Raw genomic sequence first — 26,196 nt, forward strand, 5'->3', positions numbered from 1 at the left:
CATGACCGCAAAATAAACTCTTCAAGAACGCTTCTTTCCGCTGTATTTGTTTTTGCGCCTACAACCTCTTCTTGTTTCTCTCCAGTCCTCCGAGGTTAATGGTGTAAGACGGTATCACGGTCCTCACAAGACTGTAAAATATCCAGACAACAGAAGCCTCGGTTAAAGGACCTGTGACCTTTCCCAGAGACCGTTGACTTTAACAGCTGACCTTTGATCATACTCGAATAATCATTTTACGAATGTTCCATTAACTGACCAGCAGTTACGTCGATTGACGGATACGATTGTGTTCAAGGCAAAAACCTTCTTCGCCTTGTAATTTGCATTGAATTATATCCAAGGTACTTCATTCCTTTTTCGTCAGCAAACTAAGTTTCTCCTTCCAACTTGAAGTTCTTCGCCGCCATTAATACCAGATAACCCTGTTGATAGAGAGATCTCTCAACATTCCTTGATTATAGCAAGTTCTATAAAAGGATCTTGTACTTTTCTGCTCTTGGAACTCTGTTTATGACCAAACGTCCATCGTATGACAGTGATCCAAATACCCAGGGGTCAGCAGTAGACCACTCCACAGCATACACGCTATCCTCGTGTTCATCAAACGTTGCTATGACTCCATCTTTTACCGGTTCTCTGGACCTAGGAGCAAGATCAAACAAACGTCATCTGACAACTTAACAAGCGATCCCAAGTGGTCAAGAAAACCTGTATTGCTCACTTAGGTAGCCAATCAGGACACAAGATTTGCCTTATGCTTCCTGCTCAGAGTCAGCCACATTGCATGCTCTAACAAGCCACACCTGCAATAAAAACTTACCCTTTGTCTTGTAAACCTTCATCTTCATCCTCCTCATCCAGATGACCAAATGGCTCCGATGACAAAGACACAACATTGTTTAGTATAACTCGGCTGTCACTGCTTGATGTCAAGAGAAGTTGATCATGGAAATGATTAAACCGTACACTCCACACCCTGAAAAGTATAGCAAATGCTTAGTCAGTAAGTTTCAGTTTACAATAGTCAGTCAAATCAGTACATCAGTAGCAGTCTGTCTGTCAGTAAGCGTGCTTGACAGTCAATTGCTCAGTTAGTGAGTATCAGAAAGTCAGAGTGTTAAGCAGTCAGTTATTCCAGCCAATCAAATGACCAGGAACAATTCACCAGCTTCAGTAAAGTCTTCTCCCTACCAGTGTGAATGATCTTGTAATACCATTAGAGGGTCAGCAGTGTTCCTTGTGTCCCAAAACCGCATTTTACAATCATCACCACAACTGACAAGTATGTACTGTTTGTTTGGATTGAAGTCCAAGTCACGTACTAGTTGGTTATGTGCACTCTCAATTGTGTAAACAGGCCTGAAAAGACAACAACAACATTTTAAATAATACTAAATAATTTTATGTGGGGATTTTTACCAATTGATGATAGTTGATGAGAGTTTCCAATATCATTCACTATCATTGACTATCATGTTTACATTCAAACAGTTCATGATAGTTCATGACGGTTGACAAAATCATGCAATGAGATGACAATTGTAAAAAAATATGGCACACGCTGAGGTCAGCAATTTTGCTGGCATTTGAAATTTTAGTCAAGAAGTTGCAAGTTGAAAATACTGAAGCCTACTAGGAGATGATGAGAATGAACTACAAGACATTCTGCAAAATTTTGACAGCTATTTTAGTTACTTTACTTTTTGCCATTTTGGTTAGAGCTTGTTTTTAACAAAACTACTGACTGAAAAACTATCATCCACTCATTCAAATGACAAAAACTATTATCAATTGAACATGTCCAAACTACATGATAGTTGATGAACTACCATGACCATTTGAATTGACCTTAAGCTTCGAAGCCACACTTGTGCAGTGAGAATGGTTACTAAGAGGAGACATCTTATGAGGTCTATTTGATGTTTTTGTGTTGGTTCATGATGTTCCTGTGTTGGATCCAAGCTTTTCCATACCGGAGGTTAAGTAGGTCACTCAAACATGATAGCTTCTTGTAGTTCAATTTTACTAGAAAATGTGCATGCTTCCATTGATAATCTTACCCGCGATTAGGTCCAATTTTTGGTAAAAGGAACATGAACATAACGTGAAAAAAATATTGCAAAGTTAAGAAAAGCGAGCTTACCTCATAGTCCTCACATCCCAACCTTTAATAGTTGTATCATTTGCAGTGGCAATCTGAGAACCACTGTGATGAGGGTTCCATCGCCCTGTTGTGAACTTGGGTTGACCTTTCCCCTCCAGCAGAGCAGAGTCAATTGACTATGGATTTAAACAAAGGTGGCCAGTAAGTCCCTCTTTTTTGCTCTAATGCCACTCCTCACCTTTAAACCTTTTAGATTTGAGTTGGCAAATTATTTGAGAAGCAAGGATGGTGCAGTAGTGAGACCTTCCAAGCACTTCAGTTCAGGTTCAATTTCTGGGCATGCATGGCTTTACATTTGGGTTAAGTCTGTTGTTGGTTCTCGCCCTTGGTCCATGGGTTTTTTTTTTCACATTCTTCAAGGTTTCCTCCCTCCACAATGACTCTAGCCTGCAGTGCCGGCGTATTTTGGGCGCACGAGTGCACATTTTCGTATTAGGCCACCATCTTAGATTTGGTAACTGTGGAGGATTGGGGCGAGGAAATATTTGCCGAGGGAGTAGGTGTTAAGTGGAAAATGGGCAACAGGGGAGAGGGAGGGGAAGGAATTTTTCCTCCCCTCCCTCTCCCCTGTTGCACGAAAAATGTGCACTCATGCGCCCAAAATACGCCGGCACTGCAGGCTACAATGACTCTCTTTAAAATTCCAGTTTAACATGAAATCAGTGGAAATAACCACTTCATGAATGCACCTCTGCTAAATTGCATTAGTTTTTTTTATTTTTTTTCTTGGGAGAGGGAAAAAGTCTGTGAAGTGTCCTTCACTTTGACCCTTGTAGCTACCAATTCATTCCTATTACTACTTAGTTCATTCCCACTGGGTTTTTTGTCGTAGTTATCACTTAAATACCTCTGCAGTTGATGCACTTCTGTCCAGATCCCAAAGCTCTAGATGTTGTTCACAAACTGTTACAACTTGGCTTCCATCACCAGATGGATTCCATAAAACACTAAAGGAAAATGGTAAAAGATAACATTTTCACAGAGATGTAAGAAAATGAGCAGCACACAAGCCACTTAGGTTAACTTACACCTCAACTGCATGTTTCAAATTGCATAGCAATCTTGCCTTAATTTGAATGGCAAAAATTTATCCTCATTTTGTCTTAATGTTTTAAAACCTAGTATCAATGCTTTGAAACCTTGGATCAATGTTTTGAAACCTAGGATCAATATTTAACACCCCTCCTAAATGCTCAAAATTCCATGAGAAAGATGGCTGGTTCCCCCCTCCTCCTGCCCCCTTCCTTAACCAAAATAGACCCACAAGGTATAAATAAGCCCCTTTGGGCCTTAAATAGAGAAGTTACATTGTGTGAACCAACCTCCTCATATTCTCATGTTTGTTGTCAAAATGGCAGATAAGTTGTAATGATCGAGAATACCCACTTCCAGGGGGGATCCCTGGGGAGTCTAAACCAGGGGGCTCTGTGTCATCTATTGGGGGAATCCTCCATAAAGCACCATGTATTTCAGCTTTTGACTCTGAAACTGAATCATTAAAAACAAAATAATTACTTTCTATAAAAAAAATATACCATAAATGTCTGTTTAATATTACAAGGGAAGTAGGTTCATGAGATAACCGCCTCCCAGGTAGCTCAATGGATAGAGCGCTGGACTGTGGTGCAGGAGGTAGAAGGTTTGAGCCCCAGCCGGCCCAACACTCAAGGTCTTAAAATAACTGAGAAGAATATGCTTCCTTTCTGTAACATCAAGAAATGGTTAGATATTCTAGTCTTCTCGGATAGGGACGAATAAATGGAGGTCCCGTCTCCTGCAGGGTTAGGGGTAGGAGACGTTAATTTCCCATGCACGAGTATACTATGTGATGGATGTCCTCCCCGGGGTGGGTTGGGTGGGTGCTTACAGGGCCGTTCTGAAAACCACTTCTGTGAGAACGCACCCTGTCTAAAGATTATTATCTACCTGTTTAAAGATTATTAGGTGCTTGACCGGAAGTGTATGTTGGTCCAAGGAGGCCAAATCACAAGGAAAGAAATGTACTGTAGATGAACTGTATTACTGTTGCAGTGAATGTAGCTGCATTGCTTCAGTTAAAAAAAAAAAAGAAATGTACTGTAGATGAACTGTATTACTGTTGCAGTGAATGTAGCTGCATTGCTTCAGTTAAAAAAAAACTTACCTTTGTTGTAACAAGTTGCTAGGAGAGTCTTATCTGTTGGACTAGTGTTCATTGACCTGACATATTAAAAAAATGGGAAAGAATATTTGATCACTGGCAAAACTATTTTCTGAGAATTTTAATTCTAGATAGGACAGTACTAAGGAAGACAGTTGTATGATAAGGCTGAAAATTTGTAGGAAATACAAAATAAACCTGCATTGATGCAAATTACTCACCATATTTCTCCAAAAGAATGCATAAACACATTTTTATTGATGACATTGCTTTCATCATCAAAGTCAATAAGGTGGATCTGGAATTAAAAAATTCTAACCTTCATATTTGGGACCAAATTGAACTTGCTTCACTCGTCTGAATAAACAGATTTATAGAAATAACGAAAGGATTCACCTGATTTTCATATTTAAGGGACTGAGTTCCAACAATGAACCTTATCATATCTGTTTCCGCATGCTGAGGAACCAGAGCCCGTGCCTACAGTCAGAAAAAAAATGAATTAGTACAGAAGTTGCAGTGAGGAGAGCTTCTTTTCTCCCCGTCATTATTCATCGCATCCCTATTGCTATTTTCATCATCATCTTCTTAATCACAATCAGAAATAATGTTCTACCAGTTGAATACAAAAATGAGAATTACTTCATCGCTTGAAAGATCTTTATAATTGGAAAAAATTAAAGAATCGCAAATTCACAGTGACGAGAGAAATATTATAGAATATTACCCTGAAAAAAAAAAACCGAGATCAATTAAGATTGAACACACCGTTATTTCGATGTATATTTCTGAAAGATGATTCCCTTCAACAATTAAAGGAATAAAGAAGCTACTTACGTTCAACTCTAGCCCATAAATAACTGGGGAATCGTCCTCCATTTTGAACATTGAACGAAAGCCGCTGATGGAAACCTCGTGGACTCAGTTATCCAGTTCCAGTTCGTTCCGCGTGAGTAAGAAGCTTGTCACTTTCCATACATAGCGTCACACGCAAAGATAAGTAATTTTCCGCGAAGCCTTCCCATTGAAATAGGTTCCTCCATTCTATATTTCTTCTGATGATGTCGTCGTTTGCACCGCCCAGCAAGAAGGCCAAACGATCACGCAATAACGGAGCAGCATTTGAAAGCGATGGCGATTTTTTTCCAGGTAAAGTTAGAGGACTACTGTTTATTTAGACACAGCATTAATAAACTTGCTTTTAAAAATTATCACCCTCCGGTTTTCGGTAGGGGAGGTCCCCATTATTTACAGGTCTGGAAGAGTTGTACAATCCCTTTTTTCTTGCACGAAGCAGTCGTATATGCAGGATTCTCGGCAAGAGTTCCATAGATCCCCTTACAATAATTATGCATTCAGTCTTTGTTCAATGGAAACAATAGCGATAACAATAGAACTCCGCAGAGACTAGTAGTCTTTGTTTTTAAAATTTGGATTTTTTTCTAAGTCTTTTTTGAAACTGGGTAAATTCGGCGCGTTTTGGCTTTGCAAAACGAGAAATTTAAGGCATTTTCCAGAGGTTTTTAATTTTGAAATATAATTTAATGTTCAGTTTCGCGTTGAAAGTTTATGGGTGGCCGGAAAATAATATCAGGCTGTAAAGTTTGTCAATGCAAAGTTGAAATAAATGTTGTATCTTACCTGTTCTTGTGGTTTTGGTTGATTCTTTCATTATCTTTTCGTGCCCGAGTGATGAAAGTAGAACACGAAGGCCGGTGCATATGGCAATGCAAAGAAACCTTTATTAATCTAGTCTTTCTGGCCTTCATGAAGGTAGGCGATATGTTTGATAATGATTCCAAAGGGATCATTTCCGTAGTGCTGACGCCACATATAATCTTGTAGGTAGCCATCGAAAAGTCTACGGGATGTTCCTGTTTGGGGCAAACCTCGCTTGATTCCCCAACATGTTTTTTCGATGCCCTTTGTGTGGGCACCAGTGTCTGGGTCAACAAAGTTTAAGCTGTGGTTTACTGTGCAATGATCATAGCCCTCGTCATTTAGGCAATTGTAAGCTCTCCATAAGTCGCTCATCATGCGTGTCCCCGGCAATGTTTGAGCACGTATGATGGGCAATAGTGTATCTTTGTCCCTACATTCTACTGGAACAAGGAAGAAGGCCTTAATCTCTCGGTAAATGCCACCGAATACCCACTTTCCTTCGATGGCACGACCTTGGTGATATCGATGAATAAATTTTGTTTTTTATGTGGTATTTGGCCAATCATAGAGAAGAAGAATTGCATTCTTTAGTGCAAAGGGGACCTTTTGGGTATTATATCAATGCACATATTGTTATGAAAATTTTTTCAGTGAAAGGTAAAACAAAAGTAATTTTTGGAGGATATCTCCTAACCAATTTGTGTAGCATAGTGGTTAAGGCAATAGGCTGGTAATGGTCTGGTAATAATGCGTTGACTAAAGAGCAATGGTTCAAGGCTCAGCAGGACTGCTGAGAAGGTAAAGAGAAAAAAAAAGGAGAAATTAGTGGGAATAAAGGGGAGAAGAATGTGAGACAAACATAGAGAAGGAAAAGCCACTCTCAATCAATTTCTCTTTTATTGAAGCAGTAAGTACTTATTAGTAATGTATATATGCTAAACCCTTAGGAATAAGTTATTGTCTTGAAAAACAATGATGCACATACATAATTAATCCATGGGTTATATGGAACTTTTTCCGGATTCTCTTCTCTTTTGCGTTTTATACATAAGTAGCAAAAAAAAAAAAACACACGTTACTGCGATGTTTGATAAACTCAGGTGGCGGGGCGTGACACTTCTCTGTTTTTGTACCATTATTTATCTGAATTTGGAATCTTTCATTGTTTTGTTCCAGGAATAAACAAAATTGAATACAAGCCTGATGGAGGTCCAGAAGATAATCTGTGCTTCAAACACTACAATGCTCAAGAGGTAGTGTCAAACGTTTCGAGGAGAATCTCGGACTGAATTTAAATTTTGAAGTTAGACCCTTGATCAGTACACACCATAATCACAAATTTTCTTAGAGTTTGAAATTTAACTTTTTCAAATCTAATTTCTCGTAGATGGCTTAAATAAGTCCCAATTCAGAAATGTGTCCTGTTAAAAGAAAAAAATCTTTCGGCAGTACATACTCACCATCTTGAGTTTGCGTGACATCACTAACTGTCACAATTTCTCAAATATGTTTTAAATTTTTTCTTCAATTTTATTCCATGACATGCTAAATTTTACTCCTTTTTCTATCACTGTCTTTACATCAGACAACTGCTGATATAATGAGGTATTGACATGAATTGGCTATGATCAACAGGTAGTTATGGGAAAAACAATGGAAGACTGGTGCAGATTTTCGGTCTGTTTCTGGCATACATTTAGAGGAACAGGTAGGACTTTGAAGTATATGGCACACTTTAGATCTCATTCCAAGATAAATGGTTAGTTTTTTGTACCCAAATATTTTCAGTATTGCATAAGACTCTGCCAATGTCTGAATGTTTGGACAGTTGCCTAATATCAGCTGACTATTTTTTTAATCTTGACCTTCCATTGTCTAGCTATCAGCTGACATACGGATTAACTATGGATTTATAATTGCACGAGGATAACAATAATATATAAATATATATATATATATATATATATGTATTATTAACCAAGCATTAGGTTAAGATGGCTGGATATTGGCTGAGTTCTTTTTTTTGCAGTTTTATGGACCAAGACAAAGTCAAGGTCCATGAAAATTATGAAAAAAAAAAAAAGAACAAGGCTAATATCCAGCCATCTTGACCGAAAAAGCTTGGTTGATAAAGTATTTATTATATTGCAAAAAGATTTCGCTTTATTAAGAATTAAGAATGACTTGTTACCTCTAGAGTCAAGAAAGAAAGCCAACTGTGTTTGTAGCACAACAAACTCATGAGAGTCATTTCTGTTTTCTTTGTTTTGACTATCTTCTACCACTTTTTATGTTTCCATCACCAACAATGTACAAGAATTATGAATGTAGTTTTAATTCAATTCTTTTAAGGATGGGATCAAAGCAGGCAATCCCTGCTCAGGTAGCCAATGAGAACACAGGATTTGCTTCATCTTGCCCATCGGTGTTGGGAGGGATGTAATAAAAGTGTGTATTATGTTGTTTTTGCTGCTCAGGAGACAAACATGATAATCCATAATGATAAGATAACCTTATAAACAAACCCCCAACTGCCAGTAAGATGCTAGTTAATTGTAGCCTATAAGAGAAACATCCTGTATCTAATGAAACCTTAAAATCCCAAGATCCAATTGGCAACACATTTCCTTTACAATTTCCTTTAAATCCATTACAATCATTTGGTATCAGATCAAAATAACAACTTTTTTGTGACTAGTTTGAGTGTTCTCATTACTTGTTTCCCAGGTGATGTATGGATCTTACAAAAGAGATATTACTTTTTAATCACTTTTGGAAGTTAAAAGGGTTTCAAGGAAAACATGAAAATCTCCCTCTGGAATAGTAAATGAATACATTATGGGGGATGTCCTTCAGTGAAAATGAATGTTTATTTGACTAGGTGCTGACCCATTTGGTTTCCCAACAATTTCAAGACACTGGGATGATGGAAGCAACAGTGTAGAAAATGCAAAGAGAAGACTGAGAGCAGCATTTGAGTTTTTTGAGAAACTTGGCGTAAAATATTACACTTTCCATGACAGGTATGATGGAACAATGAATACCTCAAAAGTTATATTACCAAAAAGTTTGTTTTTGTCTGATTTAATGTCAGGAATCAATCAGGGACAGTCTGAATGGTATTTTTTTTTATAACTCTTCCTTGTTTTGTCGAATGATAGACAGTAAGAATTTTAATTATTGTATGACAAGGGACATTGCCCCTGAAGGAGATGACTTGAAAGAGACAAATACCAACCTTGACCAGCTCACTGATCTTGCCCTTGAGTTACAAAAGAAGACTGGAGTTAAACTGCTGTGGGCAACATGTAATCTTTTCTCCAACCCAAGGTATTTGATACTTTACTGTGTTACACTTTTTAAACTTTGACACTACGAGTGTGGCTACCCGGCATTTTAATTCCGTTTTGTTGTTTCATTTCCGGTTGTTTTGTTATGTAATATCACGTGACTTATTCCCATGTGCTTTTAGATTTTGAAGTTGCTTCATTAACGTATGTTGTAGTCCTGGTATGGGTTGTTGTAGTCCTGGTATGGGTTGTTGTATTCCCAATCAGTGTAAAACATTTCTTTAACGTGCTTAAGGCACATTTGTTTGTTTTATTAAATGAGCCATAAAGGTTACAAATAGAGTTGTGGCAACCCTGGGCTTAGGTCCAGATGGGGTCATTGTGTTTTGTTCTTGGACAAGGCATTTCACCCTTATAGCTCCTCAGTTAACCCGTCCAGGAAATGTAGAAAACTTGTAGAGGTGGTGGAAACTTTAAATGAACTAGTATTCCATCCGGTAGCAGTACATGTACTCTGGTCAAAAATGGAGATATGGCCCAGCAGTGATACAGCACTGGGTTTACCTCAGCCAGTGAAACATAATTCATGAGTTGTGGCTACTTCTTTAATTGGTTAATTGGGTCATTATCAACAGGTATATGAATGGAGCAGCCACTAATCCTGATGCTCATGCATTGGCCCATGCTGCTGCGCAAGTAAAGAAGGGACTGGAGATTGCTAAGAAACTTGGAGCAGAAAATTTTGGTAGGAGCCTTAACACAACAAGGGTAAAAAGTCCTAAATGCTGAAATCTGTATAGGATTTGGAATTTTTCAAAGGAAAGGAAATTTAACTGATTTCAAGGCCTTTTTCCAAGAAGAAAGGGAAGTCTAGAATCAATTGCTTGGTTGAAAGATAAGAAAAATTCTTAGAGATATCTGGTAGACAGTTTTGTGTCTGAATGGTTTTTGTTAAGGGACTGGTATTGATAATTACTATCTTAATGAACTGAACTACTACTAGTTATTTTGTTTGTGAAATGGAGGTTAGTACTGTAGTATGAGAGTTCAGGGTGGAAACCTGTGCTTTGAAAGACACCACACCCACGGAGCCTTTCTCTATCTTGGAGTCTAAATTGTTCCCAGCAAACTGTCAGGGGTACTTATTGAAGAGTCAGTAATGAACTAGCATTCCATCCAGGAAAAGGAAATACTCTCAGTCACTTCCTGCAGCAGAGACTGAGATAGGATTTACCTTAAAAATATTCGGTAATCATGCTTCATAGAATGTTAATTATGATGACTTTGTCGCAGTGTTCTGGGGTGGACGTGAGGGATATCACACATTACTTAACACTGATGTCAGACGAGAGCTTGATCACATGGGTTCCTTCTTTCAGATGGTTGTTGGTAAATATGAATAGTAGATGATACTTTGAAATATTGGAAAAGAAAATTGGCATTATGATACAAGTATCAGTAATGCAGCGATATCCAAATGTCGTGACCAAAAGCCAAATATTTTTCCTGTCTGAATGGATGTATTTCAGTCAATAAGTGTTTTATCATATGACTACCACTTCTATTTTTCCCTTCCTTTTTCAGGCACTAGTTTATGACCATTGTTAATAACTGTTTTTGGCATTTTCCATGTTTTCAGACTACAAGACGAAGATAGAATTTAAAGGCCAGTTACTTATTGAACCCAAGCCTAAAGAGCCAACCAAACATCAGTATGATTATGGTAGGGAAATACCTTATGTACAACATGCATTAGCTAGTACCTACAGACTGCTCGTTTGTAATATCAAAGACATGTGAAAGTGTGATGCTCCACTCTGATTGGTTGGTTTTCAACTGTTACCAGCTAATATTTACTCTCACAGTTTTGCCCTGCTGCTTCCTATGATTGTTTGTATCCTTGTTGGCATCCATGCCTCTGGCTCTTCTATTTCATTGTGCCTCTGAGTGTTATTTGAGTGTTTCTGTGGTGGCCTCTTTGATCCTCATGTGTGTGTTATAATGAAGATCATAATGAATCATCTTTAAGTTAATGGTGGAGATCTGTGCCTCTCCTAACTGTTGAAAACCAGCTGATCACAGTGAATTATCATTCTTTACTGGGTAATTCGTAAATAATTGAAAAATTGCTATCCATTTCTGAAATTGCCACTTATTCAACTTCACATTTTCTACAAGTGATTACCAGCCATGCATAGTTTTGTTTTTACTTGTAAACTTGAAAGAAGAACATTGTGGAAGCTTTATTGATCCTTATTCCACTGGATAGATGCTCAGACAGTGATTGCATTTCTAAAGACGTATGGACTGGAGAATGATTTTAAGGTCAGTTTATGTCAAGGAGTGTAACCTGTCTCCTTTAAATTCTCTTCTTCCAACGGTATCTATCTGTTATACTAGAGAAGAGAAGATCAAAAGGGAATTGTTGTATTGGCACATGATGTAAGTAACACTGGGGCATTTAGTAAAAACCACAGACGATCTCGTATTCATAAGAAAAATATTGTTGAATTTCCCAGCTAGTTACTCCATACTGACTGAAGTATAAACGTTCATTCTGCAGCTGAACATTGAACCTAACCACACCACTTTAGCTGGTCACAGCTATGAACATGATGTTGTAGTGACCTCCAAGTAAGTTTTAGCTGTCTGTGTTTTAGATATTTAAAGGTGGGATCGTACGGGTGTACCTCGAGTTTTCATCATAGGTGCTCTTGCTTGCCCTGCTAATTGTTTTCTTTGTTCAGGTTTGGTTTTCTTGGATCCATTGATTCAAACACTGGGTCGCCAGATCTCGGTTGGGACACCGATCAGTTCCCTATGGACATAAAAAACTGCACTCTTGTGATGAAGGTTTGTTCTATTTCTTTTTGACGCGAGGCAATGTAGACCCATCAATTTTTTTTTCTGACTTGAGGGCGAATAATGTTGGAGAGAAACCCTAACCAAGTTTTTAAAAGCGCTTAGCCCTCTAAAATTAGTACGCACATTTTCTATACTGTTCTCTATACGTTTGCTATGGTGCCTACACGGCGAATTTGTCTCACAACCAAGAGCTTTTTGAGATCGCGATCATTTTCTTTATTCTCATGATCTCAATGTCTGATTTGGGTGTGATACTGTAAGGAGAATTTAGATGCTTATCATTATTAGGGGTTAAAGAAAACTAATGAAGACAGACGTTCGTGCTGTGGGGGAAATGAGCACAAACGTGTTCGCGCAAAACGTCTTGGGAACGTTAACATTCTTTCATTTGATATGTTGAAAAGAGTGGAAGATTTAAATCGCGGATCGTTCTCTTTAAGTTTAAAACAAAGTGCTTTTTCCATCATCATTTTGATTCGACCACAAGATTTAAATGATAAGTTGGGTACAGAGTTGATAATTTATTTGGATAAGTTCTGCCGGTAAATGCCTCACTATGACCTGTAGCCACGTGCCTCTTGTCCATAATTTAAGACCTCTCGTATTTGAGACCACAAGTATTTCGCTCCTATTTCCCTCAAGACTTACATCAAGGTCTGATTACTAATCTTTTGTAGGCCATAATTGAACAAGGCGGTCTGGCACCTGGCGGACTGAACTTTGATTGCAAAATACGCCGTGAATCCACCGACCTTGAAGATATGTTCATTGCTCATATTGGTAAGTGTGCGGTTTATAGGAAGTGAAAGTTGGGAATGGCAGTGATTGAATGTCGTAAAACCGACGCCTGAGTTTTCACAAAGGATCTCAGGACAAAGAAAAAAATATCTAAGCGAGCCAATGGCGAGCCACTTTCAAATCAGCAACAAGCAAACTGTTTGAAGGTCTCCGAGAACAGGAATGACCAAGTCGCGATTGGTTTGGTTGTTGGTACAGCTATACTAAAACAGTTCCGAGGGCTCACTGTAGATGTCTGCTGGGGTTGATATCAGACATTTATTACACGTCTGCTGGGGTTGATATCAGACATTTATTACACGTCTGCTGGGGTTGATATCAGACATTTATTACACGTCTGCTGGAGTTGATATCAGACATTTATTACACGTCTGCTGGGGTTGATATCAGACATGTAATCTGGAGGCCAATATATTTCTATTCGTTGAATATAAAGTCAGTGAGGTGTATTATCAAGTTAAAGGAAAGTTATCATCTATTACAACGTGGCTGAATTCAGAATAGATCGCAGCTAGTGTCAACTGAAGAACGAAACAGTTCCATGTACTCCAGGGTTGAGTGTAGCATTTTTTGTGTTCAAATTTTATTTTTTTTTATGATCTTCTTCGGTATCTTTCCCTTTCTTTCATTCATGATGTTGAAATCTATAGCTCTCGGGTCCAGGATTTTCAGATTCTATTTAGTCTTTATTATTCGATATTAACAGAATAATCCCCTGGATTCCTATATCCATCTCCCCCATCCAATTTTTTCCAGACCTTAGCACGTCATTTCTTCCACAAATCAAATTCTTACATCATCTCAGGTGCCATGGATTCATTTGCTCGTGGTCTTAAGAATGCTGCCAAACTCATAGAAGACGGAACCTTGGATGCATTAGTTAAGGTCAGTTGATGATGTCTTTCCTAGTGTAATGCCTTGATTATATTATGTGTTTTCGCTTGTTTTTGATATCTCATTCCTCTTGGATTCTTTTTGCCAAAGCTCAATAGCGCGAATGGTGGGAGAGGAGGAGGTTCTGCCCAATAATGAATTTTCTTTAATTTTCTTTTGTGTTTCTGTTAATTATTTATTAGCCTGTTTGTTTTTTCAACGGTAAAAAGTCTTCCCTTCTTACCCCACCTAACGTTACCAACCAACCAACTGAGAAACCCAGTCCCCTTCCCATTCCTTTCCGGTTGATATATTGGTTAAGCTTAGCCTATGATTCGGAATCCAAACTTCTGGTGAAATGTTTATCTTTACCTTGGCCTCGTTATCTGTAGCCTTTCTTGTCTTTTTTGTTTTTGTGTTTTTTTTTTTGTTTGTTTGTGTAGGAGCGTTACAGTAGTTTTGATAAAGGAATTGGAGCAAAAATTGAGAAGGGAACAACTTCCTTGGAAGAGCTTGAGGTAAACACAAAGTAAAGCTATGTTTATTTCTAGACCAAGGAAAAACCTCAACCTCATAGGAGAGAAATTGTAAGCAATTTCAGTGCATGTAGACTGCTAGCCTGGTTTTTTCATATGGGGAGGGGAGGGAAGGAGGGGAAGGGAGTGCTTAATATTCCGAGTGAATAGTCAAACCGCCATGTTGAATTGGTGATGCCAGGAACGAGTAAAAAGTGCACTTGGGGGGTGTTAGTGGGAATTGCAAACTAGGGTAGGATTTTTCTATTATGTTTTTTTATTGTTGATGTTCATTTATATCTTGATAACTTGCTCCTTGGTTTGTCTACATTTTTAGGATTACATTCTGGAGCACGGAGAACCAAAGATGATATCAGGAAAACAGGAAAAATATGAAGCGATTGTCAATTTTTTTGTATAGATGGATCAGCAAGGAAAGCTCTGCTCCTTGAAGACTGAAGAAGCATTAATAGTGAAAAAATTTTATTTCGTGAAAAGGTGTGATTAACACCTCAAAGCATGAATACTTAATTTATGCAGGCGCAAAATGAATTGGTGAATTAGTGCTTGGTGAAACAGTAACCGGGTCAAATGATGTTCAAACGCAATCTGGTAGTTTATTTTAAATAAATTCCGTCAGCATTTTTTATCGTATCGACTGGTCAACATCCTACCTTTAGCTGTCGGTTCGGATTAACACAGCGGTCAGACACCGATCAAGCATGCTCAAGTGCTTCAATGGGTGGCGGGTCAATTTTCCGCGTCAATTTCAAAGGAAAACATAACAAACGACTGTTGACACGCGAAATATGCGCGAGAAAAATTGAAATGATCAGAGAAATTTCTTAAAAGAAACATAAATTGGGAAAGGGAGAACTCAAAACTTATATAAAACAACGCTGTTTCTTAAATTATGGGTATCCTATTGAGCTTTACAAAAGTTATAAGGTTTTAAAACACCGTGACTAACTGATTCGTGTGGTTATTTGTAATTACCTCCTTTTAGACAAATTAGCTGTGACTTTCTCAAAAAAGCTCCTCTCAAGACTACTTGTAACTATCACGTTCGCTCATTTGCAGACGTTCGACCGCTGTGACGTTCCGATTTATGACTCTGTTACACAACTGAGCTGAATAACATATGCGCATGCGCTAGGTTTTGCCGCGGAAAACGGATTTTTGAGTAGTTTGTAGGGTTGATTTCCTATTCTGTTTTTTCGAGGCGTCGTTTTCCTTACCGCTTTCTTTTACAGAACAACCTCAAAAAACTTGGTATACCCCTAAAAATTTTCCATAACTTATTTTCTCCTTAAAACCTCTAGAAATAGGAAAATGCCTTGCACGAAAACAAAGTTCCTCGGTTTTAAAAGTCAGCCCTCATTATTTTCCGCTAATTTCGCAAAATTTTAGACCCAAAACACATGAGCCCGGGTTGATGACCACACCCTCTGATGTAGCATTTCATTATTCAGCGTGTCCTGTTACACCACATTTACGTATCGCCCGCTGACTAACTTTATACCGCGAAATGAGAAACAAAATGGCGCCTGGACAGAGAAGGTGCTGTCTTTTCCAAATAAAAGCAACGAATCATCAAAACTGCATTTAAATGGATCACAGAAAAGGTATTCACGAAGAAGTCAGACGTATGATTACGTTCTGAGAGGTGAGAAACGGTTATTCACTTTCTAAATGAGCTCCTCACCACTCTGAAATTGCTTAGCTTAATTGGTCACTAATATCAATGATATTGGTGACTAATAAACTGCTTAGCTTAATTGGTGACTAATATTGGAGCTGAAAAATGTATGAAAATCAGCTATTTGGAGCTTGCTTTCGTGTACATATATTACTAATATTATTATTTATCATTATTATTGTTATCGTTATTTATATAATATTATATATATACTTATTATATTATTGTTACTATCATTACAGTTGTAATTTTTATAATAAGAGTTTCATAAACATTATGAGATATTGCGTACTACCAGTTCAGCTGTTATCGGCCAAGAAAAAAGAAAATACCGAATTGTTCAAATTCATAATGAGAACATAAAACTTTGCTGCATTACACACGACAGCAAAGGAAGCAAATGAGTGATACATTTTCATCTACTGGCCCCCTGTACCTTAATAACCAGCGGGAACCCCCAGTCTTGCGAGAATCGATGGCCTCTCGCCACAATGATGAGAGCGTAGAAGCGCGAAGCCCGTTCGCTTATCAGGTTGGAATGATACTTCTAACGGCTAAACGATCCAAATTTTCAAAGCTAAGTGTCGTGATCAATCTAAAATTACACAAAGTTTACCGCATACCCAGCGCTTATCAAAATCGCAGTTTTACATCAATTCCGTAAAGTGATGATCACTTTACCATCGCCTTTGTTAACACCTGCCATGTTCTGTTGATTTTTGCCATTATTATACGAACCCCCTCCCCCTGCCACCCCATTATCGGGGATACTTGAAACTCCCCCACCGGAGTACCCGCCCCCTCCACCACCAGCCTTTAAAGCATAACCTCCCCCACCAAATCCCCCATTGGAACCCGGGCTTATTCCTCCATTTCCACCGTGGATAAAACTTATTGCGAAGCCCGGTTTACCTCCTCCGTTCCCTAACAGTCCAGCTCCCCCTCCCCCAGGGACACGGAGACTAACCAGTCCTGTGTTAGCATCACAGGGATTTCCGCCATACCCCCTAGCTCCTCCACACCTGGTGCCATCCTCTGTTGACTGACCCGGGTCACCGTTTTCAAATTTTTGCGACGGTATTCCCCCACCTCCACCTCCACCAGCAATTATTAGTGGGGTATTATTCGAGAAAGTCACGAAACTGCCCCCACCCCCACCCCCTGGCCTATCAATAGTCTTAGGGTCCGTAGTGCGATTACCCTCCTGACCCACTAGTATTTTCAGCTGGTTTCCATTTTGTAGCTGAAAGGTTCCTATCATTCTGGCTCCTAAACCACCGATCCTCCATGAATTTTTAACCCCGTCATGCGTTCCATTAGCGCCTGAGGCACCAGATGCTTGGATAACGTAGCTTCCCGTCTCGGGAACACTCCAAATTTGAATGCCAACATTTAAAGTGACTTTGCCTTCCAATTGTGTTCCTACGTATCCAGATGTGCTAGTCGGTCCAGTTGCTCCTCTGGCTCCCAGTGTTGAGAAAACAAAGGTTTTGCCTGAAAATTTTAATCTCATATTTAAGGCTAGCTAATGCTTATGAAATTCCAATGCGCAAAAGTCATCTCATGTAATTACATTTGTCAAAATGGACAGAAGTTTGCCGCACTCGAGGACAATTTGTCCTCTGTCAGTGGAAATGATTGTTGAGGAAGATGTCCGCAAATTGGAATTAAACTTTCAAGGCTACCTGCCTGACTGAGCTACCTCATAATCTTAGTGCTGACATTTACCTGTGCTTGCTGTCTCCCCAGAAGATTCATTCATTTTTCTATCCTGAAAAGAAAGGAACTCGAGCTTAAACTCACTCTCTTTTTTTAATTATACCGTATGTTAAAGCTTAAAAACTCTGGAACCACTCTCCATAGCTTCTAACGTGATGGCTTCTATTTTTGTCTGGCTGAAGGCAACGTATCCGAGTCAGAGTTTGCCTTAACTTTAATTAAGCTTTACTAACCGTGAGATCACTAAGCATCTGACCAAAGATATATCCACGCATAGGCACAAGGGATGGTTCATTAGCTTCGGCACCGCCTGTTCCTTTATCATTCAGTTCACAAATCATATTTCCTTTTTCCCCGTAATTTACTGAGCGGCATGACAGATGGCTTTTCAGGCAGAGATGGGCGCAAGATAAGACACTGGTCGCCTCCAGGCGATCTATGACATGACCAGTTAGGTAATAATCTTCCACAATTTGAATGAAAGATGAGCGACCCTGTAGAACTGGTAACAAACTCAATACTCCGGAAATGGAGGTCAGTAGTATAACGAAGACGTTCATCTTTGCACCTGTGAAAAGTTGAAGTCATCGAAGTAGTCAACCCAAATTCAACTTAAATTTGAATTTGGGTTTGCCTCGTGACTTTGTTTATATTAGTTCCCTTTAACGCAATCTTTTGGTCAACTTCGCGAAAATGAAACCTCGCGAAATGTACTTCTCTTCTGCGATATTTTTGGAAGGCGAAAAATTTGGCAATGGTTTAAATGACTGCATACAACTTGAAACAGCGCTGTACATGTGTAAACCAACTCAAAGACAGTTAGGAAAAACTATTTGAAATTTTAGTCGAGTTCCACGTTGTTTTTGTGACGTTCAGTTCGATTTCTACCTACCCTATGATTGTTCTTAACAAACTGGTAAATCTTGCTGAATAGCTTGGAAGAATAGAACAGATTTTCCTAATTGAGGAACCTTGTCATCTGTGTTCCACGTAATATGAAAAATCGTCGAAAAGTTTTAAATTTATACTGAAAGGTTTGGACGAGTTTTCACAAGGAATTGTATTAATGTAGATTGAAATAGGCGCCTAAATCAAGCTCCAGTTTCGTTCAGTTGTGAAAAGAATTGCATTTGAATTTAGCGTTAAGAATCCCTTTTGTTATCGAGATAAAAACGTCATTCTTTGGCAAGCAACTTACTAGAATACCTGAACTTCATTGCTTCGATCTACTAAAAGAAGGGCTAGAGATAGAAAGGGTGGTTTTTCATAACCATTTACCTTGCTTTCGGTTTTGTAGCCCAAATTACCTTCCACCCTTTAAATAGCACTTGTAAACCCAAGGATGCCTGAATTGTGCACCTGCCAGTTGATACAAGGGAACACCTCCATATTTATGAGTTTTAACTGTGGCATACGTGACGACAAGTACATAGCTTACACCTTTTTGAGTAAACATCGAAAGAAACTACTTTCTACACGTTCTACCTTAAAAAGTCACAGAGAGGGTAGCCCACCCACTTGTCTACAACGTGGCTATTTCGCATCCAAATAGTTGTTTTTCCGTTCTCGTTAATGGTCCAGGCCGCTATAATATTTTGCTTATTGCTCAGTTGGGTTTGAGGTCGTTCTTGACTCTATTGTATTGGCTAATTAAATGACTGGCTATCTGTCATATTTATACGTTCGTTAATGACGTTCTGCCGATGAATGATAGTTTTTATTCATCAGTTCTGTTCTCAGGGTTTTTTTCTCCTTTTTGCGAAGCAGCTGAGTGTTTAACGCCTGGGAATATAATATCTTAAACGTTTTCGAGTCTTCCTTATAAAAAAATCTTTAAGCACAATCTCTTAACAAACTACAAAACTCGTCCTACTTTTAATAATACGTAGTAACAAAAATAAACGACAGAATTAAATTTATTCATAGGGATTGGGGCTATTAGCCTCTTTATCATGTGTTAGTTCTATCGAAAATGAATTTTAAGCTAATTAGAAAGAATATGACTGATTTGTTTACTTTTAAAGGGTTTAATGTTAAGATGGAAAAAGCACTTATTTGTTTACAAGAAGCGAACATCACCTGGTATTGGTAATTAAATCTTCGTACAAGCGAGGCAGCTGTCATAATCTGTAAATGTACCAAAGCTGGCTGGGCTGAAATTTAATTAGCGTTTTGACAGAATCGTTGATCCATCTACTGAGGGTAATTATTTAATTCTAAGTAAATTTTTCGTATTTGACTGAATTAAAAGAGCTTACAGCTCACTACTCCACTTTTAAAAGAAAAATTAACACCACGAAAATTGAAAGATTTGCGTTAAGATAGCTTTCTATTGGGTAATTGTAACTGTGAGAAGAAAGTTTGGAACGAAACCATTAGACTTGACCCCGTCTTGGAGTTCTCGAATCATTGCGACTTCAAAATGTAAATTTTTCGTATTTGACTGAATTAAAAGAGCTTACAGCTCACTACACCACTTTTAAAAGCAAAATAAACACCACAAAAATTGAAAGATTTGCGTTAAGAAAGCTTTCTATTGGATAAATGCAACTGCCAGAAGAAAGTTTGGAACGAAGTCATTAGACTTGACCTGGTGGTCTTGGAGTTCTAGGACTCAAACTTTGCAAACTCCGGTTTAACCTCATAAAATACTTTCACTGAGTTCCAGTTTTAATCTTCATACTCAACCACACGGTTTTACAGCACGGATACTCTCGAATTCTTAGCAGAGGAAATCCGCCATCTCATCAAGAACCCCACTATTCACCATCAAAATAGATTTTCCAATCTTATACACTTTCACACACCATTTTATTGCGTAATTAACAATTATTACAATTATAATAATTTCATCTCAACGTGGGCCACACATACTTGCATTGCTGACACAATATTTTTGACGTATTAATCATTACAAGGAGTTGTTCCCATACCAAGCCATCTAAATTAACAAATACAGTACATGTACCTTTAAGCGATGGTAATAATTATGTAGAAGTCATTATTTGTAGGTGTTCTAATTCATAGGCCAAAATACATACCATGAAAACCATCGTCGGAGAGGAGAACAAAAAGAATCCAAGTCAGGGCAAATGAAGTATGAAAACTCAAGTCAAAAGTGATGCATTTAACCTAGACCTTGGGAGGGTTAATGTTTCTGGTCAAAACAATTTGCTGTTTAGAAGCTTAATTGACTAGTAGTATGCAGCTCAAGTCCAAGTATTATTCCTTTTCTTTTTGTCCCTTTTAGGAGTAACCAGATGTTGTTTCCTGTTATACAAGGTATTAGTGTTGCTAACACTAGGTAATGATTACTGACTTAATATCCCCCTAAAAACAATTAAATTTGAGTGTGCATACAAGGCTAATGATTTTAGTTCTTTAGTTCAAACGCTCCTTTTGATTTTGACGCAGAAGTTTCAATTTATTACTCGAAACAGGAATATCCGAATAGAAAAAACATGCATGATTGGTTTTACTTTTTGTCATCCCGCAATTCTATCTAAAGTGGGTTGCATTGTTTTAAAACATGAAAGAACCCGACACTCAGTCTGTAACTTAGAAACACTGACTTCCCCGAAAACATTTCTCTTGCCGAAAATGTTTGTAGAGGTAAATTTATTCATTTTGAGGTGGCAGATACCTGTCATTTTTATATTGTTCCAAACCTGAATTGCGATGATTTTCAAAGGGATTGTACTGATCGCAAAGCTGGGTACACCATGAGATGAAAACACGCCGCTGAATTATTATTTTCGGTAATCAACTGAAAGAGCAAACAAAATTTGCCCTTATTAGCTTTTTGGCGATTAAAAACAAGAAAAAAAAGCCAAGGAGGCAATTTCTAGATTAAATGCACTAAACAAGGATGCTCATCCTGAAAAGAGTATTTTTTTTTTTTTCTTTTTTGAGGCCAGAGTTGTAGCAGCGATTATGGAGTTTATTAGGCTGTGGTATACAGAAGGGTGAGGAAAATTCTCATGACAAGTTAGGCGGGGTCTAACGGCTGATTCATTTGAGTACGTAATTTTAGAGGTTACTTAAGATGAATGGTGTCGCTCGTTTTTGCTGTTTTTGGTCTGTTTTATCTTTTGTTTCGTTTGTTTAATTTTTGTAACCACGATAGTATTCATACCATTAGTAACGAACTCGAATATATTTTTCCAGGTGAAACCTAAAATCGCATACTGTTCAGCAGACACTGACCTCGAAAACTTATCTTTATTCTAGATAGTCACTTCCTATTTCCGTCCGTTAATACTGAGTTATTACTGTTGACAAAATACCCGTTCAGCCACACTCAGTACACTCAGTGCACTCACCCTCCTGTAATTACACGTCACCTTGACCAACTTAGTAGGGTTACATCTTTAGGTTATATCTTCGATTTGAAAACTAACGCTCTGAACGAATTCACGGCTAAATAAGTAACAAGTATAAATGAACATTGTGAATTATAATTTAAGAGTTAAAGTATCCGAGAATGTAGTCTCAAGAGGCCTGTCCTATGTTATGAGGTTCATTTACAAGATTTTTAACCTAGAGATTAAAGGTGCTATATAGACTGTTAGCACCTATTCGGTAATTTTATTAGTTCAGTTAGTTCTTTAATGTGATAATCACCTTTCCATCCCCTTTGTTAACACCTGCCTTGTTGTGTTGATTTGTACCGTTATTAAACGAACCCCCTCCCCCTGCCACACCACCTGATGTAGTACCCACAACTCCCCCACCGGAATACCCACCCCCTCCCCCACCAGCCACAAAGCCGAAGCTTCCACCACCGAATCCTCCCTTGGATGCTGGACATATGCCCCCAGCTCCACCGTTAATGAAACTCAACGAACTGGTTATCCTTGGCCCACCTCCGCCTCCCCCGTTGCCTTTGAGCCCTGATCCCCCTCCTGATAAGATATTGAAGTCTACATTCCCCGTGTTGCATGGCGTTGCAAGGCTTCCCACCATTCCCTCCCGTCCCACCACATCTGGTGCCGTTCTCCGTCGCCTGACCGGGATCACCGTCTTCAAATTGCTTTCCTGGTGTCCCTCCACCCCCTCCCCCACCAGCAATAATTAGTGGAGTGTCATCTAGGAGGGTCACAAAAGTGCCGCCACCCCCACCCCCCGGCCCATCACCGAAGTCTGCACCATGGTGACCCTCTTGGCCTACAAGTATCTTAAGTTTGGTTCCTTCTGCAAGTGTAAGAGTTCCTCTCATCTTGGCTCCCAAGCCGCCAATCCTCCACTCGGACTGGTTCCATTTTCTACCATTGGCACCTGATGCACCAGATGCTTCGATGACGTACCTTCCTGTCTCGGGAACACTCCAAATTTGGATGCCATTGCTTAAAGTGACTTCGCCGTCAAGTGATGTCCCCACATACCCGGATGTACTAGTCGGTCCAGTTTCTTCCATGCCTTCCAAGGTCGAAAAGGCGTATCTGTGCACTGGAACAAGGAATACATATTAAAGACACCATTCATTTAAATTGCATAGAGAGGTTCACAATATCATACTATAGAATTTGTCTCACCTCTTGATTTTCCACTTGTAGGATCGGCAAATGAATCCTGCATTGAATGAAAGATTAGCCTTCTCAATTTTAATGGTATTGCGCATCTAAAAGTGTTAAGTCGACAAGTCATTTGGTGATTACGGTGGAGTAAGACATTCTGTGTCCGTCTGGGGACTGCTGTTAAACGCATTTTGGTTTTTCGCTCCCACCCACTGACCGAGAGGGCCTGTCGCAGGAAACTGACACCTGGGCTTAATTCAATAAAACTTTTACAAGTGTAATTTACAGCTGCGGCTATTGTTTTCAATCTCTAAAACAATAGATGCACTTGTAAATAACAATTGAAAAGTGCTATTGAATTGACCTCTGGATAACACCGCTGATTGTGCATTAACAAAAGCATCATATTTTTCAGGGGTTGAAAGGGAGGGTATACAAGGTGGTAGGAATCAAAGGACTACCTCACGAAAAACATAATTTATTTAACAACTTCGGCACTTTTGCCATAAATGAGAGAAATAATACTCACGCTGATATTCACCAGCTGATGAAATGAATATCCTTTCTTTGGAGATAATTCATTTTTGTCTATGATCATATCAAAGTTAGACGTTTCTCTGTTTAACTCGCACACTCCATTTTTTGTATTTTGAAAATTGAACGACAGGCATTTTGGAAGCGCCAAGCACAGTTGTGCGCATGATAAAACGTCATGAGTCCCCTGTTTATGAATGACGAATCCCATGAGCACGTGACCCTCGGTAGAGCTGATAAAGGATGAGCGAACCTCAGCAGTTCTGATGAGTATCGTTGTGATAGGGGTGGGGTGAGTAATTGAAATGAACAGAATGAGAACAACTCATGTAGTTTCTGTTGCTATCTGAAAATTCTGTGATGTGAGGAGAAAATAAAAAACTATTACGAGTTCAATCTATTCGCTCCGACGAAGGGCTAACGCTCGAAACGTCAGCTTTTGTAATCGTTACGGTGGCCAATTTACCATTTCAACTTTGTTGATATATCAAAATTATTATGTAGTCTTAATACCCTAGTTTCCTAATTAGTTGGGTTCAGCAGACCATTACCTAGAGATAGGCTGACTTAAACGTAGTTTTACTAACCGTAAGATTAAACAACTGAGCAAAGATATAACCAGGCAGAGGTAGCAGGAACGCAGTATCATCTTCAGCACTGCCTATTCCTTTATCGTTCAGTTCACATATCACATTTCCTTCCTTTTCCCCGTAATTCACTGAGCGACATAGTGGACGGTTTTTCAGGCAGAGATGAACGCAGGATAAAACACTGGTCGCCTTCTGACGATCTATGACATGACCAGTTAGGTAATAATCTTCCACAGTTTGAATGAAAGATGAGCGGCCCTGCAGAGCTGGTGACAAACTCAATACTGCGGAAATGGAGGTCAGTAGTATAATGAGGAGGTTCATCTTTGCAACTGTGAAAAGTTGAAGACATCGAAGTAGTCAACCCAAATTCAACTTAAATTTGCATTTGGGTTTGCCTCGTGACTTTGTCTATATTAGTTCCCTTTAACGCAATCTTCCGGTCAACTTCGCGAAAATGAAACCTCGCGAAATGTACCTCTCTTTTGCAATATTTTTGGAAGGAGAAAAATTTGGTAATGGTTTAAATGATTGCATACAACTTGAAAAAGCGTTGTCGCTGTACATGTGTAAACCAACTCAAAGACAGTTAGGAAAAACTATTCGAAATTTTAGTCGAGTTTCTCGTTGTTTTTGTGGCGTACTGTTCAATTTCTAACTACCCTATAATTGTTCCAAACAAACTGGTAATCTTGCTGAATAGCTTGGAAGAATAGAACAGATTTTCCTAATTGAGGAACCTTGTCATCTGTGTTCCACGTAATACGAGAAATCGTCGAAAAGTTTTAAAATTATACTGGAAGGTTTAGACGAGTTTTCACAAGGAATTGTATTAATGTAGATCGAAATAGGCCCCTAAATCAAGCTCCAGTTTCGTTCGGTTGTGAAAAGAATTGCATTTGAATCTAGCGTTAAGAATCCCTTTTGTTATCGAGAGAAAAACGTCATTCTTAGCAAGCAATTTACTAGAATACCTGAACTTCATTGCTTCGATCTGCTAAAAGAAGGGCTAGAGATAGAAAGGGTGGTTTTTCATAACCACTTACCTTGCTTTCGGTTTTGTAGCCCTAATTACCTTCCACCCTTTAAATAGCACTTGTAAACTTACGGATGCCTGAATTGTGCACCTGCCAGTTGATACAAGGGAACACCTCCATATTTATGAGTTTTAACTTTGGCCTACGTGACGACAAGTACATAACTTACACCTTTTTGAATACACATAAAAAGAAACTGCTCTCTACACGTTCTACCTTAAAAAGTCACCAAGAGGGTAGCCCACCCACTTGTCTACAACGTTGCTATTTCGCATCCAAATAGTTGTTTTTCCGTTCTCGTTAATGGCCCAGGCTGCTACAATATTTTGCTTATTGCTCAGTTGGGTTTGAGGTCGTTCTTGACTCTATTGTATTGGCTAATTAAATGACTAGCTACCTGTCATATTTATACGTTCGTTAATGACGTTCTGCTGATGAATGATAGTTTTTATTCATCAGTTCTGTTCTCAGGTTTTTTTTCTCCTTTTTGCGAAGCAGCTGAGTGTTTAGCGCCCGGGAATATAATTTCTTAAACGTTTTCGAGTCTTGCTTACAAAAAAAATTTTTAGGCGCAATCTCTTAGGAAACTACAAAACTCGTCACACTTTTAATAATACTTAGTAACAAAAATAAACAACAGAATTAAATTTATTCAAAGGGCTTGGGGCTATTAGCCTCTTTATCATGTGTTAGTTCTGTCATAAAGAGACATTTTAAGCTAATTAGAAAGAATATGACTGATTTGTTTACTTTAAAGGGTTTGATGTTAAGATGGAAAAAGCACTTATTTG

At 38.7% G+C, this 26,196-nt stretch overlaps 3 protein-coding genes and 1 pseudogene across 7 annotated transcripts; 1 reads left to right on the forward strand and 3 right to left on the reverse strand.

Moving 5' to 3' along the window:
* Positions 1–30: 30 nt before the first annotated feature.
* Positions 31–5,279, reverse strand: LOC111331289 (EARP-interacting protein homolog). Its single transcript, XM_022936361.2, has 10 exons — positions 5,145–5,279; positions 4,704–4,787; positions 4,529–4,605; positions 4,311–4,366; positions 3,490–3,655; positions 3,015–3,114; positions 2,147–2,283; positions 1,195–1,362; positions 824–979; positions 31–645 (listed from the first exon to the last, which is right to left on the reverse strand). Exons 1-10 carry the CDS (start codon positions 5,193–5,195, stop codon positions 471–473), a joined length of 1,170 nt encoding a protein of 389 aa, XP_022792096.2. The 5' UTR covers positions 5,196–5,279; the 3' UTR covers positions 31–470.
* Positions 5,280–5,315: 36 nt separating this feature from the next.
* LOC111331288 (uncharacterized) lies at positions 5,316–14,964 on the forward strand. 4 transcript variants are annotated; one of them, XM_088742620.1, is made up of 16 exons: positions 5,463–6,080; positions 7,146–7,222; positions 7,605–7,677; positions 8,322–8,417; positions 8,851–8,992; positions 9,162–9,299; positions 9,895–10,004; positions 10,553–10,648; positions 10,899–10,982; positions 11,529–11,584; positions 11,823–11,893; positions 12,007–12,112; positions 12,802–12,904; positions 13,728–13,807; positions 14,239–14,313; positions 14,648–14,964. In XM_088742620.1, exons 4-16 carry the CDS (start codon positions 8,360–8,362, stop codon positions 14,729–14,731), a joined length of 1,203 nt encoding a protein of 400 aa, XP_088598746.1. In that variant the 5' UTR covers positions 5,463–6,080; positions 7,146–7,222; positions 7,605–7,677; positions 8,322–8,359; the 3' UTR covers positions 14,732–14,964. The 4 variants fall into 4 exon arrangements, with proteins under 4 accessions (XP_088598742.1, XP_088598746.1, XP_088598744.1 ...); XM_088742616.1 differs by lacking the exons at positions 5,463–6,080; positions 8,322–8,417 and adding an exon at positions 5,316–5,456; XM_088742618.1 differs by lacking the exon at positions 8,322–8,417 and having other exon boundaries at positions 7,555–7,677.
* Positions 14,965–15,633: 669 nt separating this feature from the next.
* Positions 15,634–19,298, reverse strand: LOC148717291 (uncharacterized). Its single transcript, XM_088742621.1, has 4 exons — positions 19,007–19,298; positions 17,962–18,296; positions 17,738–17,780; positions 15,634–17,503 (listed from the first exon to the last, which is right to left on the reverse strand). Exons 2-4 carry the CDS (start codon positions 18,286–18,288, stop codon positions 16,662–16,664), a joined length of 1,212 nt encoding a protein of 403 aa, XP_088598747.1. The 5' UTR covers positions 18,289–18,296; positions 19,007–19,298; the 3' UTR covers positions 15,634–16,661.
* A 1,191-nt stretch (positions 19,299–20,489) lies between these two features.
* Positions 20,490–25,536, reverse strand: LOC148717292 (uncharacterized; annotated as a pseudogene). Its single transcript, XR_015994478.1, has 4 exons — positions 25,415–25,536; positions 24,366–24,700; positions 23,263–23,299; positions 20,490–23,176 (listed from the first exon to the last, which is right to left on the reverse strand). The product of XR_015994478.1 is annotated as an uncharacterized LOC148717292 (transcript).
* Positions 25,537–26,196: the final 660 nt, after the last annotated feature.

Source organism: Stylophora pistillata, chromosome 13 (assembly GCF_964205215.1).
Source record: "Stylophora pistillata chromosome 13, jaStyPist1.2, whole genome shotgun sequence".
In the NCBI taxonomy this organism is placed as follows: Eukaryota; Metazoa; Cnidaria; class Anthozoa; order Scleractinia; family Pocilloporidae; genus Stylophora; species Stylophora pistillata.

What these genes read in the sequence shown, in the direction of transcription:
- LOC111331289 (XM_022936361.2), bottom strand. Translation starts at nt 5,195, where the DNA reads ATGTTCAAAATGGAGGACGATTCCCCAGTTATTTATGGGCTAGAGTTG. An exon ending in CATTCTTTTGGAGAAATATG is followed by an intron (nt 4,367 to 4,528) that starts GTGAGTAATTTG and finishes TTAATATGTCAG; the next exon opens with GTCAATGAACACTAGTCCAA. An exon ending in TTACAAGATCATTCACACTG is followed by an intron (nt 980 to 1,194) that starts GTAGGGAGAAGA and finishes TATACTTTTCAG; the next exon opens with GGTGTGGAGTGTACGGTTTA.
- LOC111331288 (XM_088742616.1), top strand. Translation starts at nt 5,366, where the DNA reads ATGATGTCGTCGTTTGCACCGCCCAGCAAGAAGGCCAAACGATCACGC. An exon ending in CGATGGCGATTTTTTTCCAG is followed by an intron (nt 5,457 to 7,145) that starts GTAAAGTTAGAG and finishes GTTTTGTTCCAG; the next exon opens with GAATAAACAAAATTGAATAC. An exon ending in GACTGGAGAATGATTTTAAG is followed by an intron (nt 11,585 to 11,822) that starts GTCAGTTTATGT and finishes TTCATTCTGCAG; the next exon opens with CTGAACATTGAACCTAACCA.
- LOC148717291 (XM_088742621.1), bottom strand. Translation starts at nt 18,288, where the DNA reads ATGAACGTCTTCGTTATACTACTGACCTCCATTTCCGGAGTATTGAGT. An exon ending in AGATGCTTAGTGATCTCACG is followed by an intron (nt 17,781 to 17,961) that starts GTTAGTAAAGCT and finishes CTTTCTTTTCAG; the next exon opens with GATAGAAAAATGAATGAATC. An exon ending in TGGGGAGACAGCAAGCACAG is followed by an intron (nt 17,504 to 17,737) that starts GTAAATGTCAGC and finishes TAAAATTTTCAG; the next exon opens with GCAAAACCTTTGTTTTCTCA.